This window comes from Dermacentor silvarum, chromosome 8 (assembly GCF_013339745.2).
Source record: "Dermacentor silvarum isolate Dsil-2018 chromosome 8, BIME_Dsil_1.4, whole genome shotgun sequence".
NCBI classification, from domain to species: Eukaryota; Metazoa; Arthropoda; class Arachnida; order Ixodida; family Ixodidae; genus Dermacentor; species Dermacentor silvarum.
The window spans coordinates 60,733,267-60,757,464 of NC_051161.1; the positions used below are offsets into that span (position 1 = coordinate 60,733,267).

The window sequence follows — 24,198 nt, forward strand, 5'->3', positions numbered from 1 at the left end:
AGCTACGGCTGTAAAAGCCAACTTAACACAGCAGAGCGGCTTTGGTGTACTGAGCTCCAAAATACCGACTCAGGGCAAATTCGGAACAGCAAACAACACGTGAACCAGAATGAGACTACCAGAGCATTCACAACATTTGCGTGTGGTTGCAGGCAGCGCAAACTTCAAAGGAACACGAAGTGCCCATGTTTTGCTGCTCCAGTCTCCTTGTCAAGTTCACAATGCCTGTGACCATGCCTGTAAACAATGTGTCAAATTTCACGCAGTCATTTGCATCTTTGCACAAAAGTATGTGACCAGATTGTCCACTGCATCCACAGGGTGCAGAGAGCAGCACGTCCTTTTAATCTTCTTTCTTTTTGATACAGTTACACCAGGTTCAAATTAGTTTAGAAAAATAAACTGTTAGGTGTTGCAAATGCCTTTTTGTTCTAAGTTATGGTGGCATCAGCAGTTCTAATTAAGCAAGACGGGTAGCTGAAGGAGCAGACAGTAGTAGAAGCTGCTACTGACCCTGTCGGCTGGGATGTCCATCAACCGAGATATGGAGTTGCACACATCCTGAATGGTGCTCATTTTTGAAATAGTCACTTTTACCTGCAAGGAGATCAAAGCCAAGGTCAGGAGACAAATTAATTTCTGTAACAAGAAAAATGAATTCAACCCACTGCACTAAAATAATTTTTAACCATAATACAGAGGAATCTCGTTAATTCAAACTTCTAGTTTATTGAAACTGATGCTGTGGTTCTGTCAAAATAATGTGTATTTCAATGTGTGAAAATGTGCAGTAATTTGAACGTGTAAGCATTAGTGATGGTTAGTTTGAACATTCCGCACCGCCGACTGTGCTCTCAGCAGTGCGAACTTGTACGGCGGCCCGTCCAACCCAGCCGTGCAGGCACGCGCTGGCTGCTAGTCCAGTCTCCTGTTGCAAGTACTGTATTTTGGCGCGTATAACCCGCACCAACAATTTAACAAATTTAACAATAATGCTGGGGGGCGAGTTATGCAAATTTTGCCTTGAGGTGCAGTTTCACAGCATCGAAAGTTTTGCCTAAAACTATGGCTTCATGGCAGCACCCCCCCGTGCCACGGTTCTCGAACTCGTCATTCATGTATTAGCTCAGTGCACAATGCACAGCCTAACGCAGCACTGTACTTAAGGGGAGACATGGGTCTTTAGGCCTAAAAATTACCAAAAAAAATCTACCGTAAAATTCCGAGCAAGCGCCCCCACCCGTGCAAGAGCACCCCCCTAACTTCACTGCTAATTTCAAATTTCCGCACCGTTCCGGGAAAGCGCCCCCCCCCCCCCCCCCCAACCCCCTCCCGCTCCGCACCAACACTGGCCTGCCACATCCAGTCCACGAAAATGATGGCAAATTCGGCAAATCGCACCGGTGCGCATCGGGGTGCCCCGATGAGCCATTTTATCGAATCATGGTCGTACCCGGGCGCCCCAGTGGGCACACGAGTGCATCGGGGCGAACTGCGGCTGGCGGTCTGTAGTTCACGGACCGCCGGCCGACGGCGAGATCTGCCTCTCGCACGGCACAAAGGAGTTCCCTGTGGCACAGCGACGTGACCACTCGGTGACAGAGGAGTGGTCGCGGCTACGCTCTGGCATCACCGGCAGCTTCACCGCTGCTGATCATTCGCCACCGATATCGTCGCTAGGCCTTTTTCAGTTCACTTCGAATCTGTAGCAGACGGCGCTTCAGCACGAACCGCCGATGCTCCCAAGCAGCAATGTTTTGTTACCGTCGTTGCCGCTTTACCCTCTCCTCGCAATAATTTCACACGATGAAGAAAACATGCTGATGTTTGCGGCGCCACCAGCTGCGATGCGAGCATGGCCGAGCCGCGGTTCGCTGTCCGCCGTCGGTAGCCATGCACTGCAGCTGAGCTTCACTCAGCTGCGGAACTCTCATTAGTGCTAAACGTTTCACCGTGGACATGGTTTTTAATAAAGTGAACATTACGCGTCACTTTACTCTCGCGGACATAATTTTGCCTGGAATAGAAGCTGCATAACCAACGTTCGCGTCGCCGGTCGCAGCGACACGCCGGTGCAGCGTCGATGCGCCGGTGCAACGTCGATGCGCTTTCTGTAGTTCTTTTGGTGGTTTTGAGTTACGGTGGTGTTGAGAGTGATAAACACCACTAACAAATCTTTGGCTTAATAAAGTTCATGTTCAATAAAATTTTAATGCTATTCCCACTGCGCTTTTTTTTTTTTTTGCGGGAAAATTTTGTCGTGGCCATCTTGAATTTTGGTGCCGTTCCGGGATAGCGCCCCCCCCAACCCCCCTAACTATGCCGGTTATTTCGACTTGCTCGAGGGGGGGCGCTTGCTCGGAATTTTACAGGTAGCTTTGTAAAATTGCATTTTCGGATTATGCATCTATTATTCTCTTGATCTATGAAGTTTCTTATCTCGTATGTCGGTATTTAAACCCTATATTAATTTTAATACCATAGAGTGGGAATTTGGTTGCTTTCTTAATTTTCACAAAATACAAATTTTGCACACCCAGCAAACATTTACTGTGATACATCAGTAGCTATCATAGATAGAATAATAATTCTTTTTGCAGCATGCTAGATGTTTGGGGCACACAACATAGGAAGCACTTTTGAAGTTTTTTTGTGTTTTTTTTTTCAATTTTTGAAATTTGTCTTGTGTGACCAATGCATATCCATGTTCAAAACAATGAAGTTCAGTGCACTAAAAAGTAAGAAATATTGACCCTGTCATAAAATTGCCCCCTTTGTTGCGAGTCTTGTGCTTTCTGTATTTGATCCATATGTAAGTTGTATTTTTTTGTGTGGTGGTTATTTGTCTATTGTAGTAAAAACAATACATTTTCTTAATTATGTAATGAAATAATGAACCTACAGAAAAAATAACTGCATTTTTAGAATCAGGAGAAGAAACTAAACAAGAATGCCAACTTTTATCAAGTTTGGTTCAAAAATAGGCGAGGGTAGCTTTTATCACAATGTCCCCCCTTAAGTCTAAAAAAAATTTAATTATGGGGTTTTACGTGCCAAAACCACGTTATGATTATGAGGCACGCCATAGTGAGGGACTCCGAAAATTTCGACCACCTGGGGTTCTTTAACGTTCACCTAAATCTAAGTACACAGGTGTTTTCGCATTTCGCCCCCATCGAAATGCGGCCAGCCGTGGCCGGGATTCGATCCCGCGACCTCGTGCGGCCGCCGTGGCCGGGATTCGTTTCTGCCCCCTTTAAGTCTCCCCATTCAATGAGCTTCCTTTAATTCAAACCAATTCTTAGGCCCCTTCGGGCTCGAATTACAGTGGAACCTCGTTGATACGATTCTGTGCAAAATGTTTTTCGGGATAATATGTGTTTTTTTTTTTCTTTTTGCTATAATACGATTTGGTTGGATAATTCGTTGGATGATACGATTTTCGGATGATATGGTTTATTTCCCAGTTTCCGTGAAGATCGTATCAACGAGGTTCCACTGTATCGAGATTTGACTAAAAGTAGCAAACAAGCCTTCACAGCATTATCTCCAACTTACTAGTACTGGTCATCAGTGTTAGGCAACAAACACCAGATACTTTAACAGCTTCAAGCATGTTTAGTACAATAATATCTCACCTCAACCGACACTAATACAGTTGAACCTTGTTACAATGAATTGCATCCAACATGAAGATACCTTCTTTTTATCTGATATTCATTATAAGGGCATGCCGATACCACCAGCAAAAAAAAAAAAAAAAAAAAAATCGCAGTTGGGTCTACGCAAAAGAAAACGCAAGCATTACGTCTCCTAAAGGCCAGGAAAGGATCTACGCTCATTTTTGATCACACATTGGTGGCTTGCATTGTCGATATGTGGTGCATAAACAACACTAAATTACATATGCGTTTTGCACCATTATTTATATGCAGCCACCATGCGATTCGGTATGATCACAAGGAATTGACATGTTGGCTTGGCGGCTACAGCCCTGCCAAGCTAAAATGTTGGCCAAACGTGCATGTGCATCCAGAAAGTGAGTTACAAGTGGCTCTTGCGAAGTACAGTAGTATCTCGTTAATATAATCTTCATGGGAACCGGAAAATAAAGTGTATTATCCGAAAATCGTATCATCCAACGCATTAGCCAACCAAATCGTACTATCAGGAAAAGAAAAAGAAACGTATTACAGTTGAACCCAGATATATCGAACACACATATAAAGAATTATTGTATATAACAGCTGTAAAATCCCCTTGAAAATTTTTGTATAAGATCTTTATTTTATATATTGAATTACCTATATATCGGACTTTTTTGTGATCCCCTTCATATTCTATATATCCGGGTTCAAATGCATCCCAAAAACATTATGCAGAATAATATCGAGATTCCACTGTATTCGACAATCTTGCCACCAGAATACAGATTGAGATGTTAAGCTGCTGCGAGCGAACACAGTCACCGACTGATAATCCAGACTTGATGCGGACCGCCAAAACATCAGAATAATCTGGAATGCAAAATACTGGATTCGACAGAAGTGACTTTATTCCACAAACGGCAAATAAAAGAAATAAAAAAAGAAAAGATGTGCCGTATTTTTGGATCATCATTTTCGGCGATACATACCTTCAATTTCATGCGACTAGCACAAGACGCATCGGCGTCTACGAGCGATGGCATTCTTGACCCAGTGCCACGCACGCAGTCTTATCGCAGCGCGAAAATGCAACCACCCTTTGACATGTCCCAGTGCTAGTCCCACGAAATATCACAAAAGTGAAAGTATCTTTGAAAGTAATCCTTTGAGAATATCGCCCAAGTTTGTCCACACATTGCTATGCGCACATACACTTGTCTTTGGTCTAAAAGCATGTGCTCACGATTTTCTAGCAATGTCTTCTATGCTACTATTCCTTTTGATGCTTTTTGCACTTCGTCAGTGGTCAGAGCGACGCTCCACCCGCGTTATCAATGGGATCAGCCGGCCATTAAAGGGGGCTGATAGGAGTAAAAGTGAACTCGCACATCAAATCACGCAGATAGCAAATGAAGCCTTTATCGACAATACACAAGTTTCTAGTAATGGTAGCCTTTACAACTTACCAGCTAGTATTGTACTGTGGTTTGGGTGTGGTCGGTGAGTACTAGATCGATTAGGCTCAGATAATTTCGGATTTGCGGACACACCAGCGAGATTGCTGACGACGTATCAAAATGAAAATATCGCTATTTCGGCTCTACTAGACGGCCAAATTAGCACACGGTCGTGCAACCACAGTGAGTTATCACACCATGTGCTGCAAGGTGTCGGAAATTTCAGTCCTTATACAGTAGGTCTATGTTGCCTATGGCAGTGCCACGGAGCTGTCCGAATAATTGGTGTCTGAACAATCAGTCGGAGACTGTACTTACTCTGCTGTAACCAACATTATCTCTGATCTTGCATTTTCAGTTTTATTTAAGTACTAGTACAATATACTCACTAAAGTAAAGCACGGCCAACCAAATGTTAGATTTACTTTGTTATACTATCTGTACTCGTTACAATAAGGTTGATATGCATTACAAATTACCAGATACAACAAAGGAAATCTACAGTTTGGCTGACAATGCTGTATTGAAATGATAATGAAAGCTTTCCTTGCGCTTGCATCATGCTCCTGAAGACTATGCAAAGGAAACATCTACATAAAGGTAACCGGGTTAAGGAATGCAACCTCCACGCCAAAAACAACAAAAACCTTCCGGCTCCCACCAGGAGGTCCCATTACCTTGATAGGTTTTTCAAGGGGGTCTGCCCGAACGAGGATCAGCTCAAGGGGCTTCTCCTTCTTGTAAGGCAGTGGCAAAGAAAGGTAGCAGAAGGGGTCAAAGGTCACCGACAGCTTGTGGCAGTCTGGGCACACCAGTGTCGACTTGAGCAGCCCGTGGAAGATGTCCACGATTATGGAGTTGTTGCGCATCAGGTAGTTTTGCCACGCCTCATGCGCCACAACCTAAAGAGGATGAGCGAAAGGACAGGCACAAAAGCATTCAGGACACGTCATAATCAAATCAACACAGCCACCACTTCACCAAGGCATGGCTTTCCTTAGAATGGCCAAAATTTCCTTTTTTACTTCCGAGCTCAAATTAGCATTGCTAAAGAAGATGTTTTCGTTTCAAAATGTTCAGAACTATTATTCCAAACTTTACACACACACCATTGTGCTAATAATGTCTGCATTAATACATCTGTTGGGCCAAAGTAAGTACAAGGACAAGCTTTTGCAGGCAAGTATTACAGACTTACAGTTAAAACTCACACCTTCACAGCTCAGATTTGATGGTCTATTCTGATTACTGAAGTTCACACACTTTGCTCTTTTGTGCCCTAGAGACTAGCCCTTATTATGAAGCACTGCTTCAAGGAAACCCAACACAAATGGCGCACGGCTTTCAGAATTTGGTTGTGCCAAGGCATTCAAGATTCACAAACATAGCTCACCTCATCAGGCCGCCCATCATTGTCCTTGAGCTCGATGTAAGGTTTGTTGATGACCCTGTTGAGGTCTTCATGAAGGCCGTCCAGAAGAAAGGCCATCAGCTCCTGGCAGTCCTGCTGCTGAAAGCCAGAGAACTGCGGCGCGAACCGGCCCACCGCCATCTGCAAAAAGATGCGCCCCTATCCACTCAAGAAACTGCGCATACGCTCGCATTTCACTTACTTTGGCATACTGTTGTCATCATCATCATCCTACTTTATGTCCACAGCAGGACAAAACTCCCTCTCAGTAATTGCTAATTACCCTTGTCTTGCCTCAAATGACTCCGCCCTACGCATCCCATTTCCCAATTGCATCACACCACCTCCTCGGCTGTCCTCAGCTGCCCTTCCCTTTTCTTGGCTTGAAACTATTGAGTGCTGCAATATGATTGTGCACGAGCGCCACCACGTGTTTGAAAAAATATATTTTGCAGGGAAAAAGAACCATACAGAAGGTACGCTGCCACAAGAAGGTGGATCAAGTGTTTCAGAACCCCCTCTACAACGTACTGAAACACACTTGGGCCTCAAGTGAAGATTAAAGCACCATTGCAGTTAATTAGGCGGAATATAAAAATACCTTGAAGAGCACCACATGATGGCAAATAATATGCTGGTGGTTTCATCCAGCTGTGGTTTAACACTTGAAGCACTACTGTGAGTGAAAGCAACAGACCCCTTTCAAACTGTGATTGGGGAATACTTGACAAAATTACCGTTCACTGTAGTTATACACCTGGGGAACATCCTCAACTAGAAACATCTTTGCTAGCTGATGTAAAAAAAAAAAACTTATCTGACGATGAGTCGATGGTAATGCTTTAGCATTGAATCTACATTGCGACAATGTATTGCCACCGTCGAAACAAGTTATGTATGTGGCGTCTACTGCACTTTCGTTTTTGTACTGCTAAGCAATTGAGAGTGTTGCGTGTGCGTGTTTGCGACGTCACCTTGAAGGGCCTGGGTATGACGCTGGAACAGTTTCCCGACCACATGATCTTGACGAGATCGGCGTAGGACTTGGCGATCTCGCCCCGCATGCCCAGTGGGTTGCTGTCGTTCAGCTCGGACAGGTACCGGTCCGTCGTGAAGTACTCGGTGAGAGGGGGGGTGTTGCTCATGCACTGCGTATGAAAAAGACACGGGACAAAAAGGTTCAGGCAAATGCTCTTCTGAACGAAGAGTCACAACAACTCTAGTAAACTTGAAGCACAAAAGAAAAAAAAAAACTAATGCAATGGTAAACTCAGCGGTAATGCAGTTCCACTCAACTGTGAAAACTGGTGAAGTGCGGAGCATTGATTCGCCGGTGTTTCCCTTGTGTTTATCTTGTGTTTAGCTATCCATCATCCGTTTTGACACCTGTGCTATAAGGCGCACAACTGGTGGGAAACCGCCACGCACATGGAGCCAAAGCCTTTGCTGATGATAGAAGAGATTTTAACGTACTTATGTTAATTAATGTGCATAATGCTTCATTATTCCTGTCTTTTAAATTATTCCGAATCCTGTTAGTTTATTTTGAACCAGCTTTGAAGAATTCTGCACTTGTTTTGACCCTGTTTTGAGCACTTGTATTTGAGCGTAATCACACGGTAGACGCCGACAGCCCGGGCCCCTTAAGTGCTTCGCACTTAAAAAACAGGGACGAAGGGTCAGACATGGACAAGTGCTCACTCACGTCCAAGTTCATTTTAAAGCAGCACGATTATATAACATGGCAAAAACAAAATGCTCAACAATGCTTGTATGATCACTGGTTCTGCAAACTCTGTGCAGAACCAGTGCAACATACAAACATGCAAGTATAAACAAAGTTGAGGATGTCAAAAAATGCATAAATTCTGGGATCTCATTATGAGGCATACTGCAGTGGTAGACTACAGGTTAACTTCTGACCACGTGGGGTAATGTGCACCCAATGTCAGTCACATGGCCGCTTTCTGCCTTTCACACCTATCTAAAGGCGGCCGCGGCGGCAGAGATTTGATCCCGCACCCTTGTGCTTAGCAGCGCAACACCATGCCACTAAGCCACCAGGCGGGTACATAAGAAAAAAAAAGTGTTTACAAAGCAATAAGTTAACTTGACTAGTGCCAGGTAAAAATATTTTTAATGAACACTGTACTCTGTTGTGTGCTCAAATGTCTTAAGTACTATCTGCTAGATTTATTTATCCCACATTTCACATATGCCTGACACACCGTCCAGATGCAAGCTTGCATCTAGCTGTTGGCTACTGCTGGTGCATCTCTCGTGATAAAGCTGGTGCAAGCTGAGAATGCCAAGTTATAGTACACAAATCTACTGGCATCCTAAAGCTTCTTGTTCATAGCGCCAGACATCTCAATCATTGAAACTTACCCCTGCAGTTTGGCACTGATTCAATAAAGAATGCTATGCTGCTAGACCTAGGCGCTAGACAGCACTGGGGAAATCATGAAATCGCCCTAAAAATAAACAATGTCTGCTACTATTGCCATACTGTACAGCAGTAATGCGCTTGTGGATCGTGTTTGGTAAATAAAAAGCATTACTGCATGGCTTGCCCAGTTCTCTGTGAGCGAAGCAAGCGGCGGCGTTGTGACAAAAAAAAAACAGTTGGTCAGCTGCTGTGGTTAGGAAAGATAGAAACTATACCGGTTCAAATGTTTGCCATCTGCGTCTTTTTAAAGGATTAATGAGCAAGGCAGAATGAATCATTGCGGGCCAATGACATGTGAGCAGGTTGGGGCTAACTGGCGTACATTCTTTTTGCTTGCTAGCCACATTATGCATTGCAGGTGTAATTCCAGCTGGCAGGCCCAGTTAGGCACCTACGCACTCTTTTGCAACATGACAGCAATCTGCCATCACACCACAAGACTGCACTAAACTCCATTTCGGCGAAATGCGAAAACACCCGTGTACTTAGATTTAGGTGCACGTTAAAGAAACCCAGGTGGTCCAAATTTCCGGAGTGCCCCACTACGGCGTGCCTCATAATCAGAACTGGTTTTGGCACGTAAAACCCCATAATTTAATTTTTTAAACTTCATTTCACACATGGCAGGAACATGGCCGCTCACATTCCCGACCGAAAAACAGTAAACCACACATGAAATATATATATGCAGCTAATCAGTTCTACAGGATCTCGAAAGGTGAAGAAAAGTCCCCGAAAGGTGAAATTGTCATCCACGTAACTGTAGCACCAAGGCTACAAAGATATATGGACTTCAAGGCATTTGCCTTAACAATAAGTCTCGTACTTTTATGTAGCAAATCATGACAATTATTGGAAATAAGCGCTGCAGATCTGAAGCTGTTTACGACCAAACAAGTAGAGTGACACGTTTCTGCGACCAGCAGCCACGATGCACCGCTGTACCAAAACATAGCACGTTGCATACTGGAAGCACAAAGGCACGCAAATAACATGCGTTTTGATGTCCAAAACTTGTACAGTCGAACCCACTTATAACGACACCGGTTTTAACAGTATATTGGTTATAACAATGAGAAGCTGCTGCACCATCAACTTTTGCATGTTTTCTATGGTGAAATAACCCGCTTACTACAATGCCCCCGTGCTGCATTATCAGTTATAACGACGAAGTCTGGCTACTGGGTGTCTGTATCGAAAGGGAATGGAATGCGAACTCCTTGAAAAGAAAACAGAAAAAAAAAAAAGGAAATTTGAGACGTTGCACGCTGTCCGCACGCTGTTTTCCATCCTTCTCCGCATCGCCAGCCTCCTGCGCCTCGGTTCCGTTGCACTTCCACCCTTCTGAACACGAATGGGCTGCGCCCATAGCTCTACGCTACGCCACGACACCCTCCGAAACACGAATGGACCGCGTCAACTGTGCGGACTGCACTGGGGTGGCGAAGCACCATAAATGTGCGATGCAATAGAGCCAAAATGGCGTTAGCGTCCACCGCAACGAAGCGACGGCTTTCGCATCGCCAAAGTCATCAGTGAAAATTGTACTGGAATGACAGCAATGCCAGGACGCTTCGTGCCTATTTGTGCCTTTAAAGCCTTTATTTTTGCGTTTACCGCCACGCATAGCACCGCGTTGGCCGTGTGCGTTCATCACTGCGCAATCACCATCCATGATCGCGTCGATAGTGGCTGCGATTTCGTCAACAGCAGTTGCGGCAAACAGTTTCGTTATGACTTGGTACGCACGTCGGCGGCGTGCCTTCATAACTGAGTAGTCGCCATGATCCATGATCGCGTCAACAGCGACCACGGTTTCATCCGCAGTTGCAGCAAACGGTAGTTTCGTTCCGACTCAGTGCGTGCATCGGGCGCGCGCGCCGTCAGAACCGCAAGGTCGCCGTCCATGATCGCGACGGCAGCGGCCGCGTTGAGACAGAAGTCGCGAGGCCTTCGCTGCTGCGAGCGCTAATCAGTCACGAGATAGTGAGAAATGCAGCTTTCACACCGCGTTTGTGCAAAAAAGACAGGATTCTGCTGATTCATTCAGTAAATAAAAACGTGTTGACATAGAAAGCTTTTAAAGGTCTACTGTTTTCTTGATACCCTCGATAATTCGACATTCGGTTAATTCGGACACTTTCTCGATCCCGTGCAATCCGAATTAACGAGGTTTTACTACAGCCGTGCCATGCTTGAACGCCGACAGCCGCGACTTGTCACATGCAATTAGAGCGTGCAGGAAGCAGAGTTAAACAGTTAAACGAGTCAAAACAATCAGCAACCGGATGGTGGAAGGTGATGGGGAGGGGCACTGGCCTCCTCGCCATTGTAGTTTTCTCACAACAGCTCTGCCATTCCCCTATTTTTTTTTTTTTTTCATACAGCCCGGTTATAACAATTATCGGTTATATCAATAGAATTTTCATGGAACTTTAATATTGTTATAAGTGGGTTCGACTGTAGTTGCAATGCTCGAGGTTGTTCCTAAGTAGAAAGCGTCGCAGATCAAAAACGACGACGCTGCAAAGTGCACGGAAAACATTCTCTGACCGCACTACTTTCATATCTTTCACGACTTTGCTTGTTAAGTATGAAGTCGAGTATAAGAATGCATCACATTATGAAGTACCTTTGAGAGGCATTTTACTTTACACTTTCCGGTTCATGTTTCATTTGTCTAAGATAATTACCTGCAAGGCAGCGTTCATGAAGCAGGTGTTGCCGAGGTTGCCAAGACCACAGAGCCCTGGTGTGTTGCCCCCCTGAAGGTCGTAGTTGTAACTGCCGCTGTAGCTGCTGTATGAGCTACTTACAGCACTGTAACTCCTCGTTGCGCTGCACGGGCAAGGAGGAAAAGGAGAAAAAAAAAATACACGAGATGTTAGCCTCTCCGAAAACGATAACACAGCTGCGTTGGTGTTCGTGTAGTAACACTTGGCATGCTTACCCCACCCTGCATCGAAAACTTTGTGTAAAAATCAAACAAAGCTCGTGAAAAGGCTCTTCAAGTCAGTCCACATCCCTCCACAGTTCTGTTACAGGTGCACGCAACCACTCAAACTCGCGACAAAGCCGACAAATTTTGATTTTTTAGAATAGATTTGTGAAAACTGGGGTCTCCCAAATATTTCATGGGACCAGTTATTCCAGTTGAACACCATTTCAGGGGCATTATCATACGACCTTGGTCTCGTCAAATTATTCCGATATTTTGACAATAAATAATACCAAAAAGAACACAGCTAAGAAAACAGTGTTGTTTAGAGCATTACTCTCAATGCTTCGAATCTTTTCTTTTATTTTGCACAGTGTCAAAATATGTAGTTTCTGAACAAGTTAAGAAAATAATCGAGAAAGCACACGAACATCAGGTCTGATGTGGCAACTATGCCGCGTAACTGAAGGCATTCGAATTTTAATCAAATAACCATGGGCATTTCCCCCAAAACAGCACTGCACCACAAACCAAAAGTTGCACGACTGGCCACGGTACACAACAGCTGTGCTCTATAGATAACCGTATTAACTTTGCAATGCTTAACAGAGACAACAAGCCATTAGCTCAGGGTAGACAGAACAATGTAATACCTTAACATGATTAAGTGCGCTTGTGGCAAACATTGTTTGGGCATAATCGAGAACAAAAATTCACTGAGATATTGCTGCTTCTAATGCTCCAAAAAATTTACAGGTCTCCTGCACCAGTAGCACAAATGACAAAGAATGGCATCAGCCAAGATGTTGAAAGTTATAAGCTGCTCACTAACATGTTTTCTGCTTTTCAATGCTGATTTGCATAGTCATTCATCTTCTCACACATTGCATCTGTTTTTTGATTTGACATTCCCCTTGTCAGCACAGAGGTTACTAAAAAGCAATCTTGAAAGTTGCAGTATCAAACAGCAGTGGCAACACTTTTAGGGTGATGGCAAGTGGCATTTCCTGGCCGACACTAATAAAACATCAGATTTCCCAAGGTGCACATTAAAATTAACATTCTTTCACTGCCCCAGGTGGTAGTAGTGCACGCACATCATGGCACACGAAATGCTCACATGACAGCTGTCCTGAGAATGCAGCTATGTTAAAAGTTGACACACACTAGCTGAACCATGCATAGGGTCTCAACGCCAACATATATACAAATTGACACAACAGTGAATTTTCGTGCATTGCTCCGATGACGCCGTGACCTTCTCTGCTGTTGACACTTAACTGCCTCTGAGTGAAATGTACTATTGTGCCCGCATTTATTGGCCATGAGTCAACTAAGCGCTTTTTTTTTTTGCAAACCAATCGAGTAATGCAATGCTTTTATCAAGTATACTTCTAAATTAAATGCGCACAACTGCACAGTATAATTTCAGTCCGCAAACTTGCTGACTGTGGTAGCATACATGCAGTGGCCAACTGATTTTTTGGACTCGCTCCATTATTAAAACCTTGTCATGGTGTTATAGAAAAAAATTCAGAACACAGAAGTTTACTTAATTTTCTTGGGCAATATCTAACCATATCATATTGCGGGTATCACTATTGAAAACAACTGCTTTTTTTTTTTTTTGTCGTAGAGCAGTTTCTTGGCATTCCGCGGTTTAGCCTGGCTGATAGGTCCGATAGAATTTTGATAGAATCGACACCAAAGTGTGCCTCAATCCTGAAACTGCATCTGTAAGCCTCAATTATCAATATGCCCGTATGCAGATACTAACAATATTTCAAAAAAAATTTCTCGTACCACATTCAAGTTAAACAAGCCTGAAGCTCTAAGATCGCAAGCATTTCAGCTCCACCGTATCACAGGCTGCCCATGACAGTTTTTGTCAGTCAGGACTAAAAAGAAATTGAGTCTGAAACTACACTTGACCCAAACTGTCCCTTTTCACAGTGTCTTAAGGACCCCCAAAATTGGGCCACTGTATCTCCTAAACTATTTGGAAATGTTCACACGTGCACAAACTCGGGAAATGCTCACAACAGAAAGACCTAAATATTCGATCATTCCGTTATAACATGCTTTAACATATCAGCGACATACATTGTGTTGCCTGGTGCCCCATATGTTTTATGTTCCGATCCTCTGCTGTTTGTGTAAGGGGACTTGCTGCTGCAAGAGAAATAAATAAGGCTTTTAAGAGACTTCACTGTGAGTACAATGATGAAAGAAAAAGAAAGAAAGGAAAGAAAGATGAAGGAACAGAAGCAAAGAACGAGGCCTTCCCCTTACCTTTTCACTTGCCTTGGCCATGTGCCATCGTCATTGCGTTCCTCCAGGAGGAGAATCTAGGATGTGACAGAGACAGACAGGACTCTGGATTACAGCACGATGTGCCATTAAGAGACCACACAGTCACCACTACAAACGATACACATAGACTGTTCGAAGTTCTAGGTTCACATCATCCCAAGAGCACACAGAACCAATCACTACTGCTATCCCAATTTAAGAATGGGCTGAATTATGGTGCTTGACACGGCTGCTTGGATCTATCCAAAGACTCCTGGCAAAAAGCATGTTGAAAGAATACGTACCATTATGAAGCCAGTCCCCAGAAACTCCTGGATTGTGTCACATTCCGTAAATGCTGCAATAACCCTTCACCACTGAGCCACAAATAGCTAGCACGAAAAAAAAAAAAAAACTATTGCTGACAGGATTAGCTGCTGAAGAGAATTTGAAGAACTCTTTATTTGCAGCCTGCTTGATGCTCTGCCTTTTGTCTTTTCATCCTGCGCTGACAAAATTGAGTGTGCAGTGAGGACCCTCTTCCCTTGTGTTCATTATTTTTGATGACACCCCCTCCCTCCTCTCTCTCTCTTGACGCTACCCTGGATCAGCCCCTGCATCACGTGGAACAGACAAACCGTGCACTGCTTCGGCCTGACGACTACGTCTCTCCACCACAGCAAAGACTGACTCCTCTTCGGACAAAATTGGCTTCTTGCAAGCGTGACAAACAGCTATGCAAACAGCACGACTCAAGAGAGGATGATGCCAGGCTGTCACGTGACGATGCAATCACAACCCCCCTCCCCACCTCTTATGAGTGCCCTGCTCAATACCTTGACTTATTTTCTTCCTCCTTGCCTACCCCTCTTTACCAACTACTTTTAATGGTAACCCAGAGTGCTGATCACCCTTGCATGATTCGCATAATGTCGTCGCATTAAAAAAAAAAAAGAAAGGCCCCAGAAGTCCCAAGTGGATGCCCTTGCTTCGAACTTACTTGGCTAGGGTACAGCCCTATGTCCTGAATTGTGCGTGACCGGTCAGGCAGGTGCTCGTACGTGTTGCTGCTGCAGCGGCTCCAGAGCCTTGTCTCCTTTTCAGGCGGCACTTTGAAGATGGTTCGCATTTCCTTCTCCACCTGGGCTGTGTACGCACACGCGGACGCCAACACTCAGTTCCGACACACACGGTTCAAAGCTTGGAGCGCTCGGAGATGACATCCGAGAGTAATAACAGTCAATATCAAGAAATAGCAATGATCGCACACACACACCTATGGTGTCGACTTTGCTGAACCTTCGTGTGACGAATTGATCCATGTTCGAATTTGTGCACAATTTGAATTCCACTGGATACACTTCCACCTGCGGTAAGAGAGAAGAGTCGAGCACATTCAGAGGAGGCCCTGAACTTTTATGACAGGAGATATCAAACTTAAAATCAAGCAGAAGCCATTGCTGCATGATGATTACATATGCAAATTTCCTTTAACTATCAAGTATGAGAAGACCACCACTCAATGATCAGTTATTTCTATGTTCTACAAGCGTAACTGCATGACGGACACTGTGGCACTCCAAAGCTTTACATAATGTTTTTATGTAAAGCAGACAATGAGAGAGTTAAGTGCGCCCAGGCCCCTCACTGTATTGTAGCTGCAGCTTAATGTGGCCACTACAACCAACAATTGAGCCAGGAACCTCATTCTCCGCAGTGCTACACTACAGCTTACTCAACTACTGGAACAAGCACGTGTGCGGTGCGCACAAAAGCTGAGCTAGTTTAATTCAAGGTGCTGCAATTTATAACTTATTAATGCTAAAAACAGGCAGGACACACATAGAACATGCACGAAAATCTCCAAAGATTAGCATTGGTGCGGTGCGCATTTTGAACCAGTGTGAGAAAACGCGGTTTGCACCCGGGTGGTCTCTAGTAAATGGGAAAATCAGGGCCCTTGCGAGAGTTTGAGCAAGTCTCACCTTGAAGTTCTTGACGAACAGGCCAATCTCGATGACCTTGCGCGGGAGGGGCGACTGGCCGGGCATGAGGCCGTACCAGGCGACCATCTTGTCCCATGCCTCCTGAGGGAGCAGCAGGAAGTCCAGGTCGTCGATAAGGTGGTCCTTGGTTTCCCCGCTGTTGTCCTCTGCAAAAGTGCAAGAACAATCCCCAGGCAGTCTGCTCAGCAATTGTGCTCCCGACTGCAGAACAAGGATGTGCCACAGCAATTCAGTACTTCTGGCTGCAGAAACATCGCACAATGCAAGGGACAGAAGAAATACAAACGAAAACACTAACAGTTACATTCAAGAGAGCATTTGTCATATTAAATCTTAAGGCCACGCTTCTCCAATAAAACTCCTCCAAAAATGATGACAAAGATGGCTGGTGGATCTCTAGCAGCATCTTCTATCCCTAGTGTTGTTTGAATTTGTGAGCACCCAAGTCCACCAAAAAGCATATTGCGAGCATCGGTCATACAGCATGTGCAAATGTGAGCTCATGAACAGATGTCCATATAGAATTCTAGAAACGATTCAGAACTCCTGTTAGTAAGCACTGTTTTCGTTATAAATGACATGTACCAATTAGCCCAACCACAGACTCTCTTAAAATCAGCATTCCAATGATTACTGCAGAAGCCCAACTTGAAGTGCAACTAGCAGACACCTTTTTGACACCTGTCCAGAAAGTGACACGGGATAGTTCTTTGATTCACTAGAAGGAGTGAGGACTAATTAAATAGTCTGAAATACAAACCAGGTGTTTCCTTTACTTAATGACCCTCCACATACAGTTGGCATCAACAAGTTAAGACTGCAGGGGTCTGGGGGGAAAAATGAATTTCTTAGCAGTTTGCGATCGTAGCCAGTAAAATCGTACAACATACCTACCAACCTGTGAACTCAGTCATGCAATATACCTACCAAGCATATAAATAACTAAGAGACAGGGCGAGGACCTGGGGGGGGGGGGGGGGGGGGGGCGTATTTTTGTTTGCTCCTAGCGGAGACATTTCTTTGAATTTCGCATACAAGTCTATGTGAGTGTGCGTCCGGAAAGTGCGATAAGCAGCGCAATGGAAGGCAGGAGCGCGTTGTATTTTTACTTCACATGTCCGTCGATCTGCAACGAAACAGACAAGCAGTACAAGCTGTCTACCATAGCCTCCGAAATCCTCCCATCTCAGAGGCCATATGCCGTCGTCGCGCCTATCTCCCGACTTTAGCGACAGATGGCGCTCGCATCTCAAAAAAACTTTCTCTCGTTAGGCTTAGGCGCGTTCGAAACGAGAAGCGATCTCGAAAATTCCTCAAGATTAGCCATAACACTCTCTCGGCGAAGCGGCATGAGACTAAGCAAAAGCCGTTTACGCAGTCATTTGCTACGAACGAAGTGAATTCTGCAAAAACAACGCCAAATTCAGTTCGAAGCGGGCGACCGGGACCGCCGCCATGTTTTACGTACACTACGTACACCACGCTAACACGGTAACGTTAACTCTGAGAAATAGCGTGCGCTGTGGGCTACAGGCACACTTTACGCTTTTCATGTTGAGGTGCTGCACATAAAGAGCAGAAAGCTAGGCACAGCAGCGACTTACAAGTAATGCAGTGTTTTTAATCACGGTGACTTCTTCAGCAACTTTCCTTTTGCTGATTTATAGCCAGCTTAAAAAGTCTGGATAAACTTGCTTGAAGCAAGTAGCCCTCTATGTAGCGCTTTGAAGCGGCACAGGTACCGTTGCTATTCTTCCTCATATACATTTTTTTTCCTTCAATCTTGCTCGCCCCATCCTTGAATCACTTAGAACTTTTTCAAGGACAGAGTCTATTCTTTTTAAAACGTAACATTCTTAAAATCGTAGAGAATGCCCTAATTCGTAAGCTTTACAACTGGTCCGGGAGAGTTCGCACAGGTATGCCGTACAAGTATACTAGTACAGGTTGGACATCTAAATATACCATGTTGTGTGCCCAGGTACCCTGGCACCACCTATTGCAGGATAGTTTCTTTGCTTAACAAAAGGGCACAATGGTAGCCATAATAAAGCACTAAAGAGACAGTAACTGGACACAGCTATTGTGTCAGTGGATGATACTGTGTCACTGAACGAGGCTGTTCTTTTGGCTCAGACAAGTAGCCCAGAAGGCCTTCAAAAATTCTCCGAATGGCCTCCGCTTCGAGCTTAGATCGCTCACGTTGCAGGGACACATTTCTGTGCACATGTGTGTATGAATAACATTTTCGGCATCAAAATGTTTTTCACACATGCAAACATGTTTCCAGTCAAAAGTGAAGCTGGGAGTCTCTCGTGAAACTAGAGGCTTGCTTCCACTTGTCTCGTAGGTCCACATCAGTTACAAAACATACGTTTTGTTGGCGTCCTTTGAACCAGACTGACATACAGGCAAACAACAAATATTAAGCATTATTGCTGTTGCAAAGCATCCCTGTCACTAGACAGGGATGTAGTGTTGAAAAATTAAAACTCGAACCGCAACAAACACCTTTTACGTGTAATAACATGGAAGGGCGATGTGTAATTGCTATTAAGTATGGAGTAAGCCCAAGTGTTCATTTTGGATTCTAAATTAGGCCACTGCTACAAACGCAGGGGAACCGAAACACGAAACAATGCACTGGAGTAGTTTCAAAATAGTTCACAATTCAATTTTTGAGCACTGACGGAAACAGAGGGGCAATTCTAATTCTGGCCAGCATCAGCTAACATCATAGCTGTATTTTAACACTGCTGTGCAGAGAACGCCTATGGTGTTCGCTTTGATGTGTGAGCACCACGCCCACTACAGGCTCTATATGAAACGCTCCCGTACTGTTACATAAGAGTTTCATGATCAGAAAAAAGTATTGAAGCACCCCGATACTACTAAGTCTCAGTCATGCTATCCCATTTGACTGAGAGCTGTGTATTCGTGTAGTGTTGCAGTGGGTGCACATGGCTCAGGGGAATGTGTGATACGTGTGATAAAAAAAATCACCGCCCAAGCACTCCGTACAGATGGTTAACCAGCGCAGCTGAAACGTACGGCCCCGGTGTTTATGACTGGGTTAATCCCGATGGTTCATTAAAGTATTTTGCAATTATTGGTTACGTCTGGTGTTTCTTAAAATGAGGTTGCACACACGTTCGGCTGCAACGGAGAGAACAACGTCACTGACAGTATGCCCGCAGTCCGCCGTTGTTGCTTGCGTTCAATGTCTCGAGTTTGCTCGGCGGCGTGCTTAGCAGCATTCGCCCGTCATTGCCGCTTGCAATTCTTCGAAATTAAATTGCTTCAAAATTAAGTCTGCCCATTACGTAAGACAATAAATGGCTCGTACCCCCTTAAGCAATGGCTCATAACCCCGTAAATACGGCCTCCCCATTATGACGACAGAAGAGCGTTAAATTCTACTCTGGAACGATGAGCGGCAACAGAGCCAGCTGTAGCAGCACCACAGGACCAAGGCACATAAAAGCGGAGACATCAACACGTTGTGCTAACTGAATTACTTTCTCAAAGAACAAGCAATATATGCATGAAATAATTTGTTATAAAATGCATTTCAGCTTTAGCTTCTATTGCACTGGTTCCCGTTTGAAGGATGCACTTGCTCGTTACTCTTGAATGTGCAATTGCCAGCCCTCATTGATTTTTCTACCGTCTAGAAATTTCACGTATTCATTCTCCCAATGAAAATTCTGTTGCTAGTACATGCTGTCTGTTGTGCCTTTTTCTCTTGTCCCAGTCCTGCTGCAGCAGTCATGAATATACCCTTACAAAAATGCCTATTAACATTATTGAGACCTCCTACCAACCTTTTATTTACTTTAGTGACATTCCATTTACATTTACATTCTAGTAACTTTTGTGCATAGGATGCCAAAATACTTTCTTACTTTTGTATAAAGAATACTTTAAATACACAGTTAACAGATTTCCTTCTTACTTTTGTATAATGCTTTAAATACACCGTTAATACAGACTTCCTTCTTACTTTTGTATAAAGAATATTTTAAGTACACCGTTAACAGACTTCCTTCTTACTTTTGTATAAAGAATATTTTAAGTACACCATTAACAGACTTCCTTCTTACTTATGTATAAGGAACATTTGTTCATACACCGTTAAGAGCCTTCCTTCTTACTTTTGTGTAAAGAATGTTTTACTACACCATCAAAATATTTCTTTTTCCGAAGGACCAGCATCTTAAGTACATCAACAGCTCGTGCTGTTTGTATGTGCTTTTCCATCATTTTTCTTAAACATATTCTTTTATTTCAGTTTCTTATACTGCATTCTGGCAGGTTGTTACAAGCGCGAAATGTAATGGCGTGGAATGTTTTAAAAACTATCTTTTTACAAACTTGAACTATGCCGCGCCATGTGATTCGCTTGAAGTGGCTATAAACGTGAAGCGTACAAACACGAGGTTTTGATAGAGGTCACAATGACTTAATTTGTCGCAAATAATGTATGATCATGAACTAATTTTTTGCTCTTGCCTGCTCAGGCTGTACAGGATGAGAGGTCGTGAAATATTTAGCTTATAGTTTAACGCCTGCAGGCTTAAATCATTGTGGCTTTTTTGTGTGTCTTGCTTGTTTAAAGCACACATCTGAGTATCGGAGGGTAATGCACAGCTAACTGCTACTCACTTCCTTTTTTTTTTTTTTTTCAGGATACAACACCCAGGATCTCACAGCAACAAGCTCACAAAAATAAACATTTCCATTATAGCTAAGGTGCAACTACAACTAACGCCCAGAATGCTGAAGCTGCTTCGCATAACTACAGTCTCATTTCTACGGTTCCCAAGTGTCACTGATTGAACAATGTAATAAATGTGTGATGCAATTGTCCCAACGCTTCCAATTTGTCAGACCTTTATTTTCAGTAGCTCCTTTTGCAACCTGTGGCTTCAGCTGCACAGCACATCAAGAGCTTAGATAATTTATCAATACTCCAGTAAGATCCTGTAAACAAATACATAAGGTGACAGACGTTAATGGCGTCCAATAAGTGAAATGAATAGTTGCGGCTTTCAGCATTATAGGGTGGTATGCTGGTGTACTGGGTGATATAAAGTAATAAATTTTCAGGTTACCATAAATTTATAAGCAGCATTGAACATGTTTTTATTCACCTATTGTGATCAACTGTGGACAATGTTTCTAGAATGTCTAAAGGGAAAATGTTGGTAGGATGTTTGAAATAATTGCCAGTCATAATAAGGCCAAAAAAACTGTTAGTAGAAAGCTGGTAGGATGTTGATAAAGTCTACAAACATTTTTCTATTCAATGTAGGTGGCCAATTGTTAGAACAATGTTACTAGAGTGTCTAAAGAAAGTGCTAGTAAATTGTTAATAGAACGTTTACAGACAGCCTATGAACATGCATCAATTTAATTAATGTTAATAGGAGGTCTAAAGAAATGTGTTTCTAGACAGTTAGTAGGAAGTTTACAGACACCCTATGAACATGTTTCTAAATAATGTTGGTGGCCAATTGCTTCTAGAGTGTTACTAGCGAGTTGGTAGGAAGCCTAAAGACCGTTGGAAGGATTTCTATTGACTTTTGGTAGGTTTTAGTAACAATAGTCTAAAGACGATCTAAAAAATGTTGATAGAAATTTTTATAAGGGTGTACACCAACTTGGCCCACACTCTTATTCTACAGCGTACAATGGATACAGTAAGAATGCATCATTATCCCACAATTATTTTAAAAGGCAGCAGAATATCTAAAAAGGCAGCTCGCCACTTTTTTTTAGATATTCTTAAGTACAAAATTACAATAATCACTGTGGTTTATGTATAATATGATTATGAGGCATGCCGTACAGGGGGGCATGCCTCATAATTCGTGGTCAAGATTTTGTATTTCGTCCCCATTGAAATGTGGTCGCCGTGGTCAAGATCAAACGCACGACTTCAAGCTCAGGAGCGCAATGCTAAGCTACTGGACAGGTATGGAAATTGAGCGAGAGATGCACTGCCAACAAGTACTGAAGGGAAACATTATCTTATCTCAGCACTTGGTACCATTTCCTTGTTGAAGCCATGATATGACAAGAGCTTCCTTTTTTAAGGAAGAAAAACAAAGATTGGCTGATATGAACAAAATTTAGCCATAAGATTTACAAGAAAATGCTACCCTGGTGTTCTGAATCACTAAAAGCAGCATCGCAAAAAGAAAAGGTGAACGAAATACACTTTCAAAAAATGAAATGTGGATCCTGTTCCCAGCGTTTTACTGTTGAAAGCATCACTTGACCATAGCATTAACATTCCAAGGTGTCAAGTGTAACGTGCTTTCCAAATGCAGGCAAAAAAAAGCTAACACGAATGCTTTCCAGGCATAGTAGGCAAGTGACAGTTGCTTAAAGGGGTTGAGACATCAAATTTGTGGCTTGCGCGTTGTTTGTTTCAAACGTTTCTTATTGCCCCAGAAAGCATGATACACGCTGGAAGCTTCATATATTCTCGGTAAATAATTTAATATCGCATTATTTATGTGCACCATTTTCGGTTTCTCGGCGCCGAGTTGGACAGTGACGTCACTGGCTAGGAAGCTTGGTCAGGTGGGCCCACAAGGCTGTGAAGCACGCATTGCTGCATCGTCTGCTCTCGCACACACGTTTTGTACCAGCGCAGGCAAACAAACCCACGCCGACAGTTGCCATCGCTAGCTGCGGCAGCTGCGATTCCGACTCTGCGTCTGCGTCCGATGCAGCTTATACTGCACTCTAGACTCGAGGCTCTCGAGGCTTGCCCCGTGCTGTGGGTCACTGGTTATTGTACGTCACTCTAATGTGGTATGACGTCACTAAAACGCGTTACGCTTCCAACACAGTGATGTCGATGTTAATCGCGCTAGCGATGGGTCTTGATCGCGAGAATGAGCATTTAGGCACTCTTTGGATGCGAATTAAAATATATTTTAAACGTTTGCTGTGTCCAACACTTCATGCTGAGTGTCCTTTCATACAGAGGAAGCCTACAGCAGGCCTTTTATACCCTCAAAATTTGGTGTCTCAACCCCTTTAAGGTGATATGATGAAATCAGGATGAAAGGCAACAGAACAGAGGGAACTAATTTTGTGCTTTGTCACCCTTTGTGCCGTTTCCATAATGTACTAATTAGTACCTGCGATTTTCATAAAACATATGCTGTTCCTTGGATAAACATCTCATAACACACAGTTTTGCTAAAACATTAAGACATTACAGGTGACTAATTACACTGTCTGCAGCTACAGCTGGCCACTGGCAAAAGAAAAAGAAACGGTCCTCGAAGCATGATACTGCTAAGATACAATAGTTACATTATTATAAGCCTCACCCCTTCCCCTTTAAACCACTTTCGCAAAAAACAGGAACGCTGCTGTGGGGATAAAAATTTGTTTCTTTTTACACTTCTCAACCAAATTTTTATATAAACAAAACTGTATGCAAGCTCCTATGAGCTGGCATGGTTCACAATGGCAAGTACAGATCACCTGAACTACTTTTCTCTGTGTCCTGACAAAGAAGTGGCTCATAGAAGTTAGAAGCAAGAAGTTAAAAACATTGTTTCTCAAGAACATTTCGTCCAAAGTTCAGTACAACTGAGTACGGATTGCCCCGATGACAACCTCATGCTAGGCTAGTGCTAAGTTAAAGAAAGAAAAAAGAAAGAAAATCAAGCTGCAGTTACAACTTTGCCCCATTACACAATTACACTGCAGTTACAAAAGTCAGCATATGCAAAGGAATGGCGCAAGCTTGGAAAAATACTGAGAAACACATAGTGGAAACAGGACCACACGTTGGATTGGAGAAGTTGAAATAAAGGAACAGCGGTTTTCAATTGCAGTTTCCTCGAAAGGGGCAAGTTATCAGTTTACTGTACATTCTTGTGAACGGCGTGAAGCAGACAACCCACTGAGAATGGGGCACCACACAAGCCCATTACCAACTGTGGAAGGGGCATATGCACCTTGCGCATA

General features: G+C 43.5%; 1 protein-coding gene across 2 annotated transcripts in view; it reads right to left on the bottom strand.

Annotated features, from left to right (window-relative positions):
* LOC119461304 (ubiquitin carboxyl-terminal hydrolase 15-like) overlaps positions 1-24,198 on the bottom strand; it is a 70,821-nt gene that overhangs the window by 43,560 nt on the left and 3,063 nt on the right. Inside the window, exons 3-12 of one of the 2 annotated variants that reach the window (XM_037722556.2) lie at positions 16,180-16,346; positions 15,471-15,561; positions 15,195-15,340; positions 14,195-14,250; positions 14,006-14,071; positions 11,658-11,802; positions 7,490-7,663; positions 6,498-6,656; positions 5,782-6,006; positions 514-597 (exon numbers count right to left, since the gene is read on the bottom strand). In XM_037722556.2, coding sequence (XP_037578484.1) covers positions 514-597; positions 5,782-6,006; positions 6,498-6,656; positions 7,490-7,663; positions 11,658-11,802; positions 14,006-14,071; positions 14,195-14,250; positions 15,195-15,340; positions 15,471-15,561; positions 16,180-16,346 — 1,313 coding nt within the window. Of the gene's footprint in view, positions 1-513; positions 598-5,781; positions 6,007-6,497; positions 6,657-7,489; positions 7,664-11,657; positions 11,803-14,005; positions 14,075-14,194; positions 14,251-15,194; positions 15,341-15,470; positions 15,562-16,179; positions 16,347-24,198 lie in introns of both variants that reach the window. The other variant, XM_037722555.2, reaches the window with a different exon arrangement.